At 34.7% G+C, this 11,192-nt stretch overlaps 1 protein-coding gene across 1 annotated transcript; it reads right to left on the bottom strand.

Moving 5' to 3' along the window:
- Positions 1-2,165: 2,165 nt before the first annotated feature.
- On the bottom strand, positions 2,166-5,687 carry LOC116287297 (uncharacterized). Its single transcript, XM_031693963.2, has 7 exons — positions 5,562-5,687; positions 4,791-4,961; positions 3,919-3,981; positions 3,502-3,639; positions 3,288-3,389; positions 2,781-2,915; positions 2,166-2,447 (listed from the first exon to the last, which is right to left on the bottom strand). Coding segments are annotated over exons 1-7 (654 nt in total). The 5' UTR covers positions 5,605-5,687; the 3' UTR covers positions 2,166-2,445.
- Positions 5,688-11,192: the final 5,505 nt, after the last annotated feature.

The following is an 11,192-nucleotide window of genomic DNA, read 5'->3' as shown; positions in this document are numbered from 1 at the left end:
TTTCGTCTTCATAAATCCTTTCACTTTGAACATATTAATTTCTGGGAATGGCAGTCTGCCTGAGATTGAAAGACATGAGGATTCATTTTTGGGTGGTTTGCGCTGTTAATGTGCCGTCCCTTATCGGTGTGGTCACGTGTTCTCTGCATGAACTCATTACCATATGTGAATAGAGTTGTTTGTTGGTTCTCTCCTATACCCTCTTTTCAGAGGTTTATTCCTCTGAATTCTCCGGTTTTCTGCTCGTTCTTATTCTCCTAGAACGAAGTTTTTGTTATTTCTTTAAAAGCTGAACATGGAAACCCCACAGGTAATCTCAAGAGAGCATTTTCCTCCCTTGGCCTTTTTTATTTTTAGATAGATACTGTATTGATAAAGAAAATATGGTTAAGTTTCAACAACTGACTCAAAGTTTTGGCATTTTCTCAATATCGAATTTGCTTTTTACGATTTAGTGCGAAAACGTTTTGAAATGTTGAATTTGCCGATATAGACTATGTGAGCATGCGCAGACTTACCATTATCTCTCGAATCTAAAGTCTGCGGCACCCATGCCAAAGCTTTACTAATTTTGATATTCATGTGTTTGGTGGGTTGTCGACCACGCTTCAAACGGTTCATTGATCTCATCAAATGGAAGACTAACAAGACCAGTTGCATGGTATCTCCTTGGTAACAGCAAACTATCGTATATCCTATCATGAGCCTCCACTATCCCTCTTCTATATACACCGCTCGTATCTCTACCATTCTTCAATAATCCACTGAAGCAAAGATATACCACGACTAATGCAAAAATAGATAATGATAACATCCATATCTGTGGATTTCGTAAACAAGTTGATTTGTCGATAAAGAACATATCTCTAGTTCACTGAAATGTCCCTTTGACGAGAACCTTACAACACTTTCGTTTTCTCTTTGGTATTCCAGGACGCTTTCCGTCTCATTATTAGATAATTTTACATAAAAATACGAAGATAATTGACTGATTTTGAATGGCAGCAAAATATCATAGAAATATACAACAACAGAATGAAATTTTCCGTTTTACGACACAAAAATCAATTCTGATTTGGTTTGGAAATCAAAATGTTATCAGGGCTGTCAACTCTCCCGGATAAACAGGGAGTCTCCAGATTTTGGACCGTGTCTCCCGGTCTCCAGATTAGAGTATCAAATCTCCCGGATAATCCCCGAAGCTGGCCATTTCTTGTCTTGTGAGACTAGACTTTCACAACCATAAAATTCCAATTATTTCATGTTGTTTGTGTTATTTTATATCGCTAACAAAATCAAAACGTTCCTCATGAACTGTTCTTGCAAGCAGGCCATTGTAATATAAGCGATTATCTGATTGGTCAGAAATAAACCAATCACATCAAATGTTACAAAGCGAAAGACGTCTTTTCGCGCGCTTTTTGACGCGCTGTGACGTCATGTCCCTTCCCTATCAATTCTCCAGATTTGAATATCTTGGGGGTTGACAGCCCTGTGTTATCCTGAATTTTTCGTCGGTAAATCTCCTTTTCCACACTTCCACTGTTTGATATTTTTGTTGTAGTGTCTGAGAACTCGCTCAATCTAGTATATTTTCCTTCCAAACATGTTCATTTTCATCGATATTTTGAATCCAAAACGCTTGAATAGCACGCTTGATCATGATACCAAAGTATAGAAAATTCTTCCCTTTTTGAGAGCGTAGGCTAGAGGGGACAGTCATGAGAATTCTGGGAAGTTCAGATTAGATTAGCATTAAGAGAAAGGAAGGAAGGAAGGAAGGAAGGAAGGAAGGAAGGAAGGAAGGAAGGAAGGAAGGAAGGAAGGAAGAAAAAATTTCGTTTCATTCTAATAATCGAGAAAAAAAGCATTTGTTTGTTATTCTAAAATGTTCCCATGTTGCTGGGCGAGCTATGAATATGGACGCCTGCCCGAGATGCGGAGCTTGTCTACGTCTGTCTCTCAATTCCGTATAGTTGTTTTGGTAAGTTTTTAGTCTTTATTTTCTATTTTCTCTCGTATGTGTGTAGTATCATTCATATTTTAAGTGTTCACGTTTTCTTTGGTGATTTCGGGGTTCAAAGTGCAAATACGGTGTTCAAAGCGACATCGTTGGCGACAGAAGGCGGAGCATTCGAATGATAAGACTTTTCGCTACAACAGAATTCATTTATCTGTATTTCTTTATTTCTAACAAATAAGCAGTTAATTAGATATTACATTCACTGTATCACTAAATGGTATCATTTTTCATTTTCTCTCGCTCAAATAAAGCAATCTTTTTTGTAAATATTCTAATTATTTACGATATCTAAGATATGCACTGTGCAACCAAACCTGAGCAACGAGCTTCCAATACGACGCTTATTTAGATTGTGTTTACTGTTTTTAAAGATTCTGTTTTACATAGTGTTTGGTGCAATCAGAGGATGGTCAATCAACGTTTTCTGAAAAAGAAAAAGTCAATAAATTACTTTATAAGTCTTTTTATTTGCTTCTAAACAACAACAAGTCGTCAATGAAAAAAATATTTTTCAGGACTCTTGAATGAGTTGTAAACGCGCGCGTGGCTGAGAGCCAATCAGAAAGCAAGAAAATGCATTCTCATGCTCCTGTTCAAAACCATTCAGAATGCGAGAAATCAGATAAGCCGCAACTTAACTTTTATTTCTGTAAACTTTCTTTTTCTTTTCGATTTTGTGGCCCACAAAGTTAAAATGCGCTCAAAGGTCTATTTTCAAGAAAACCTATATAGAATAATTGTACTTGATTTAACTTACATTGGCATCTACCACATAGTTTAGGACAACTCTTGTCCAAGAAATCTCGAATATGGTAGGAGTTAGAGCCACATCTTAGGCCATTCCTGTTGGTAAAAAACTCTTTACACGTTTCGGGGTAGATGTCTGCACAAGCTGAAAAATCAGAAAAAGATTCGTTAAATGAAGAGCTAAGAATGCATGGTGGTTTCTTGTGGGTTGAGGAATTACTGTAAAACAGCTCTCATTCATGTATACTCCTATTTCAAAAAAGGTAGCTAAAACAAGAGGAGATAAATAAGAGATATGAAGGTCCAAAAATAGTCAAGAATAGCTGGAATAACTTGTGTTTCTTATTAATATTCTCATCAAGAACACAAAGGTTAGATTTAAGATATCCAAAGAGCTGCTCAGTTGTAGTGGACTTGTATAGGAATGAGCTTTCGGCTATCGCATCTCCAACAACCCCTTTTGAAATAGGTGTCACTACCCCTGTGATCGACAGGTCTCAATTCTTTCTAGACTTACGCATACAGTCACTTTTGTCGGGTTTCAAAGAACGAACTCCATTCCAACAACATTCATTAACTCCGTATTTTCTTCTGCAATCCAGACCTGGACTACGATGTTCTGGGGAAAAAATCGAAAGATACGAGGTTGTAGAATATAGTTGAAATAATTTCAAAATGGTTTAGAATAGATCGATCGGTGTGCGAGGTCACACAGAAGTAGAATTACTTACTGCAGAAGCCACAGGTGAAAGGACAACGTTGCTCGTAATGTTCCTTGTATTTTTTACATAAATCTGTCCTTTCTTTCTCGTTCAAATTTTCAAATTCACGGTCGCAATATGCGGGCATCGCGTCGTAGCACAATTTTCCTGGACAAATAAGACGAAATCATAAGACAATTAATTTGGAATAAAAGTTTTGGTAAAGCTTAAAAATAGAAATTAACTTGGTGTTAAAAACCGGGCAGTACTTGGTTTTAAAATGAACATCTTGTAAGTTTTCCCCCACATTGGGTTTTGAGTATGGTGTGGGTTTGTAAGTAAGGCTCTTAAAGTGTTTTGCCCCAGGGGTACGGGAGGTGGGGGGGGAGGTTGTACGGTTGTTGGACAAAACTGTTTTCCCCAGGGGTTAGGGGGTACCGTACTTACCTGCGCATCCTCTATTTCCTGGACCATCAGCAAGGGTTTTTCCGTCAAAACAGTATCCTTTCTCTTTAGAAACAACAGTTTCAAATCAATTTTGATTTAATAAAAAGTGACTCGAATTAATTAATCAAGTATTTAATGTTTTTAGTGAATTAATCAATTGATAAATACTTAATAATAAATTAATTAACTAATAAATTCTAACTGAGTCAATTAATTACGTATTTGAGTAATTAATGATGGTAATTGAGCTGAGTGGAGTGCAATTTACGCGGTCGTGCAATTTCGTAATCACTAGTATGATTTTGGTCCAAAATTGCACGACACGAAGTTCAATTACCACTTAATCATATCCTTTTTGTAATCATACACATGATTACATGACTAGATGAAAAATACAATCTTTTTTTTTTTGCTTTTTCGTAATAAAATCTATCAAAAATTGTGAAAATGTTCCAATTCACAGAGAAAAACACTTTGCAAACGCGTTGAAAAGGCTTGTTTGATTGGCTGAATATAAGAATTCTATTCTGTGATTGGCTCTTTCAAAAAGATGCGATTAAAAGCCCAAAATGATGCGATTAAGAGCTCCTAAGGATGCGATTTGGGAATTAATCGCACTCCTTTGAACCAATCAGATTGCAGGATTTGGTAGTGATTACAAAAAGGATATGATTAATGAATAAACTAACCAATTAATTGATCAATAATGAATGAAGAAACAAATGAAGCTGAAAATGTTCTTTATTAGCAAGTTTTGAAAAAAAATTATTGGGTGCCGTCAATCAAAAAGTACTGACTCATACCGTTGGAAATTTGATTGACGGGTGTGTGACGACAGATGTGAGTCACGTGACTTTACTGATACGACTTACTTGTAACCCTTCTTTTCTCTGAAGCGATCGGTTCAGGTTCCTTTGTATCCTGCATCAGAGCATCGAGCTCGTCTACTTTTTCAAGAATGCCGATGTCTGGGGGTTGAGAGTCGGATGCAGAGTCGGATGAATAGAGTTTTTCAAGTTTGTCTATGAGTTTGGAATTCTCAGCTAAAAAAAAGTAACCAGAAAAAGAAAATTGATTTAAAAAATGATGATTAATGATTCATAAGCTAATCGACTAACCAGGGTTTCTTATTTGTACCACGTGCAGTAGTTTGAAACCCCCATCAACGACCGCACCTATTTCAAAGTTCTAGTACTTTGAAATATTTCAAAGTCCTACTACTCAGACTTTGAAATATTTCAAAGTACTAGAACCTTGAAATAAAAACAAACATAACAAATAGAGTATAAGATGCCGTGTCAAATACTTGTCACTGTATTCTATTGGGGTTTCAAAATCTTCGTGGAATTTAAAATACGTATTGTCAATGATATGTATATTGTGTATCGTAAGAGCATTGAGTTCTAATAATGCTCAGGAACTATTATATTATATTATTATATTATGTTATCTTTAATTTGTATAACATTTGAATTGTCAAGTAGAGAATATTCATATTTGATGCAGTTTAGTTTTTGAAGGAGGGGTTGGGGTTATTTTCATATCCCAACCCGGGAGGGGTCATGGAAATCATCCTTAAGGAAAGGGAGGGGTTATGAGAACTACCTCCTATCCCACCATAAATAATGACACATGATACATACCTACTGCTATACAGAGGCAGAGTACAAGGATTAAGAGCTTCATTGTCTTCTTTTTCTGCAGAATTCTTCCACACTACTGCTCTTTTGATGAAGAAGGTCGAACTCAGTCGTCAATGACTAACTGAATATGAGGTCAGTATTTATATACTACTCCGTTGAGACTAGTTACAGCGTGGTATACGAAAGCTGATAACAGATTTGTAATTAAAGACAAATTCCAGGATGCTTGGGTTTGGTGGTTTTGTGAGATGGGTTCAATAAGATCGAATGTCAAAGCTGTTTTTCAGCCAACAAGATTTTTTGGGGTAAAAAAAAAAAAAAAAAAAAAAAAAAAAAAAAAAAGAAAAGCCCCGGCAAGCTGGTCTCACATTTATATGAGTTAAGTTGTTTTAATTAATTATTAACGATATTTTATCACTTTATTTGCTCTGGTTCATGTTGTAAAATATCATTAATTAAGTCTCAAAAACTGTTTTGACACCGTAGTGTTTTCGTTATTTCACGATTTATTCCGTGACCATGCCACCACGCATAGATTTGAGCACGTCAACAATCTTCAATATTATTCTTATTAAGAGCTCGTGCCGTACCTCAAGCAATTTGAGGGCGCGTAAGCTGCAGGCGTCTTTCTCTTGCTTTACGTTGATTGAATTTTTCTTCCTTAAACGACCATCTATGAGATTTATAGATATCGGTATAGACAAAAACCGGAGGAGTCTTTACATTTATTTCGTTTGAATCTTATTGCGTTGCAGCACAAAAGCAAGCACTTTGAGGGCGCGTAAACTTCCTGCTAGTCTCTCTCTTGTTTACGTTGTTTGAATTTTTCTTCCTCAAACGACCATCTATGCCGATTTATAGGTCTCGTTATAGATGAAAGCAGAGGAGTCCACGTTTATTTTTTAAAATCTTATTGTATTGCTTTTGTAGCACAAAAGCAAGCACTTTGAGGGCGAGCCGTAAGCTGCTGGCTTCTCTCTCTTGTTTACATTGTTTGAATTTTTCTTCCTTAAACGACCATCTAACCAATCTCTTCCTTAATTAGAAATAAGAGGAATTTTAATTTTGAGTTTAATTTTTTTGAATCTTCTTTCGTGACAAAAAATATGCCAAATAGCCAGATGCTAACGGATTCTTATATTAAAGGTATGACTGTCAATTAGTCCGACACATCTACTAATCGTTTTTATCTTTAATGAGTTAACCCACTTTTTATTTCCATCCATCAGTCATTCGAGTTGAAAAAGTAGAGCCCAGATAATTAGATCCAAACCAAATTAAAAGAATAACAAACAAACCAAAGGATTGCGATACAAGATATTCTTCAAAATCTAATTTTTATGTTCCAAAAATAAGAACTAATTATGGAAAATTTTTTATTTAAATATTCAGCAATCAAAATATGGGAACAAATTCCTGATAGTCTTAAGTCCCAATCATTGAAGTCATTTATAAAAAGAATTATAAGAAACATTTATTCCCTTATTTGTATATTACAATGTGTATTTGTATCGATTATATCCTGTAAATATATAACTGTATACAACAAAGTGTAAATAAACAAGTTAAAGTTGAAGTTGACTTTAAATTACTCGTTTTGAAAAAATAAAAATAAAAATAAAAATAAAAATAAAAAAAGACAACAAAAAAAAATCACAGTGCACTCAGGTGCTCATTGCACGTGGTTAAATTTCGGGAAATTTCAGATTTTAACAAGATTAATAGCTAAAACTAAAAGGGCCGTTTTATCCCCAAAACCTTAGATAAGGTGGGGATAATCGGGGTATATTTGTTTCAGTGTTTACATTATACGTTTATTTTGTTCGGATAAACTTGACTCGGCAAATCATAAAGGAACCTAAGCCGATCGATTCTAAAAACACGAAAAGTCGCACGAAACAAGGCCTAAAAATCACTATTTGTGTATCCCTAAAACTGACGGTCTGTTATCCCGCATCTCCCTAATACTCCACAACAGAGCTTCAATCCCATCCGCACTTAAGAACGAACGAGTGACTTTACCATATACAACACTATTGCAATGTCACTTTATACAACTCCATTACTTTCTCATCTTCTTTCAGTTTTCTGTGTATGATATTTATAGACATGTAATTATTATAGATTGGAGATAAATAAATAAATAACTAATTAATAAAAGATCATGAAATAAATAAGTTGAATTAAATGTACAATTGATGTGAACACTAAAGCAAAAAAATCAAAAAAACTGCAAATGGAATAGAATGGAAAATAGAAGACCTGTTGCATGCTGTCCAGAAGGAGAGCCGGAACACTGTATTCGTTGTGTGGTGAAATGTTAAAAGAGCTTGATAAATAATCCGTTACCACAGAGAGTACTTAGCTGAAACACTGTCTGCAACGATGTTACCGGATGGAACGAGCTTTCTTTTCTTTCTTTCTCACTCAAACTCTTCAAAATTATTAGAAAACGTGCTGAAGTGCACGCATGCGCAAACGTTTTTCGCTGGTGTCCAGTCAGTGTCGATCACTGATGCTTCTCTTCACAGTTTAATTTAACTCGAGTTCGAGTTACGCGCCTATCGCGTAACACGACCTCACGCAACTTTCTTAATGCATCGAGTTACGCGAACTGTGTGAAGACGTCAAATTTGGGTGTGGTCGAGCGCGTAATTCGAAAAGCGCGTAACTTGAAGTAACCCGATGAATACCCTTCCTCTTATTACACTTGTTGGTTTAGTGGGTTAATAGCGTGTTCTTGACATCTTCTGTCTGTCTAGATGTGGTTTTATTACACATCTGGTCATCGTAATCACGATAAAATTCATTATTACACATATTATTGGTTTAGTGGGTTGACATCGTCTGTCTGTCTGTCTAGATGTGGCATGCATTATTACACATCTGGTCATCGTATAGTCATGAAAAAGCTTTGTTCATGGAGACATTTTTAACACTATAAAGAAAAGCCTTGAACTAGTAAAGAAAAAAGAGAAAGAAAAGTAGCAAGAGCCTATGCCATGGAAAAGAATAATATAGAATAATAAATAATAATAATAAACTTTATTTAACACAGAATTCAGAAAGTTGAAGAAACTTATATACACTGAAGCTGTGTATAAAATAAATCCTAATAAAAATATTGATAAAAATGAAATATTATGTTAGATATATGATAACAATAGAAATATAAAGCTAAAATTGAGATCCATAAAACTACGTAAAAATATGCATTGCAAAAAATTACCCATACATTTGGAATATTTGATCTTTTCGGTCTTTTTCCTCTCTTTCCAAAGCAAAAGGTTGTTCTTAAAAGTAAAGTTATATAGCACAAGTAAACTGCGTGACACAACATCCTAAATGACCCGTAAATCTTCTGTTCTTTCGCTAACTACCGTAGTTAGCGTGTTTTCGAGGCTACGAAACCTAAGAAACCATAAGAGGCGAATGTATAGGCCAAAAGATAGTATGAGCTTATAAAATCAGCAAAAATACGGTTCTAAATCTTAACAAATTTCTATGAAATATATACCAAAATGTTCAGGAAAGCCCGGGGTTTTCAAATCCACTTCTGTTTTCTTTTTGACAGGTTCTGTTTTATTTCAAGGAGACACGATTTTCTAGCTTGCCCGGTTATGTCATGCATTTTCTCTTGTAAAATACATCCAATAGCGTACATTCAACTCAAAAAATACGGTGGTTTTTTTCAATAGAATTCAATCTAAACCATATAATACAGTCCGTGAATAGTTGAATTAAATGAATCCACTTCTGTTTTTTGCCTAGATGGTCATTATTTTGAGAAAAGATCCCAAAACAGTGTTTTTGAGACATAATTTGTATGGGCTCACATGAGGGGGCGTTAGCTCGAAATCGTAGCTGACCAAATGTTAAAGTGTATATGACACGAAAATATTCCATCATTTAAAATGTGTAGTTTGTTAGTAATAATGAATATATCGTAACAAAATTTGTTTCAAAAGCTTATTTCTTGAGATATTTGCGAAAGTTAATCCCAATTTGTGACGTCATTTTGTTGACACGTACTCTAGATTCAATAGTAATGTACTAAATATAAATTGTAATTCATATAAATTAACAACAAAAGACATATTTTAGTCAGCTTCATTTGATAGCTTACGTAGTACTCTTCCAATGTTGGGAAATTGAAAAGTGTACTACTTGAAATTAAGATTCTATATTCAAACATATTTCGTGTATTTGCAACTAAATCTGGAGACTTGTAAACAAAATGACGTCACAACTCGTGCTAAAATTTTTTGAATTTCTAGAGAAATACGTTTTTGAAACAAATTTAAGCGTGATATTCTTATTAATGCCAATAAACTACACATTCTTAACATTAAAATTTTTTCGTGTCATATACACTTTAACAGATTTTTTCTGATGTTTAAAACTTGCTAAAATTAATTTATTGTCGGTACTACCACCAAACCTTAACATATTCAGGACTGGTGATAATGACAATAATTGGAAGTGAAACTCCGCACTGACTTAGCCTGTTTCACTTCAGTGATTTATTTTATTAAAAAGAGAAGCAGCAGCATAAGAAAAAGAACCTGATTTCGAGGATATCTTAGACATCTGTATGTTATTACGAATCCTAATACAGTATTATTGGTGTGAATATCGGAATTAAGCGAAAATATATTTCTTAGACAGGAAGTGCAGAAACCATTTAACTGACAGCGGTATACAGTTAGGCACTTATGAAATATCCATCTTTCTGTTAAAGAAACCCAACCAAGTTCCCCAAATAGCTGAACAGAACTAGTTTCTCTAATTTTACGCTTAAGAATAATACGCTTGCCACGTTTCTGCAAACGAAGAAGTCGCTCTAAGCTAGTGTTTTAATGAGCAGTGTATCAGATATTAAGCTTATAAGAACAGATACTACACTCAAGGCCGAGAAGCGATTAAAAAAGAAATAAGAGATAAAAGAGAATTATTGAAGAAAATCTTTAATTTTTGAATTCCTCTTATTCCGAAACGCCATCCCCCCTGACTTTGATAAGCCAAGATGTTCGATAAACATGAATCCAAGCCAATTCACCAGTTTCGAGTTGTCTGTTGCTCAGGGTTTTGTGTAATCTATTCATGTGTTCCAGTGAAGGTCCGTGGAATTTCAAAGTGTTTGTATTGTTGAAGTTGTGCATTCTTTACCTTATCGTTGGTATTTGTGAATATTAAGACACTGATACGAAGCTAAGCCTGAGTAAATGAGTCTGTATATTCAAGGAACACAGGGTTTAGTTAGGGAAGGTATAATTGCTTGAGATATTTTCCGGATTAGCTGCAGGATTTTATTTTTTGGACACAGGATCCATATCCACCACTTTTGATTACAAACGATCTGAGATTGATTTCTGAGCGCCACCGGATTTTATTAGAAAAAATAAGGATGAGAAAAATAAAAAACGATAAAAACGTTTTAAAATCTTGACCACTAGGGATATAATGCGTTTTTAACAAGAAGAGTAAATTAGTCGAATTTCATCTTCATAAATCCTTTCACTTTGCACATATTAATTTCTCGTTTGAAAAAAATCTGTGTTGTATTCATATTGTTTTATTAAAAGCATAACTGATGAAAAGAAATAATACTAAAGGGAATGGCAGGAGGCC

Source organism: Actinia tenebrosa, unplaced genomic scaffold (genome assembly GCF_029948245.1).
Source record: "Actinia tenebrosa isolate PJP-AT-01 unplaced genomic scaffold, QUT_ActTen_1.0 PGA_scaffold1__47_contigs__length_23844297, whole genome shotgun sequence".
NCBI lineage: Eukaryota > Metazoa > Cnidaria > Anthozoa > Actiniaria > Actiniidae > Actinia > Actinia tenebrosa.
This window is presented reverse-complemented; position numbering and strand designations above follow the sequence as displayed.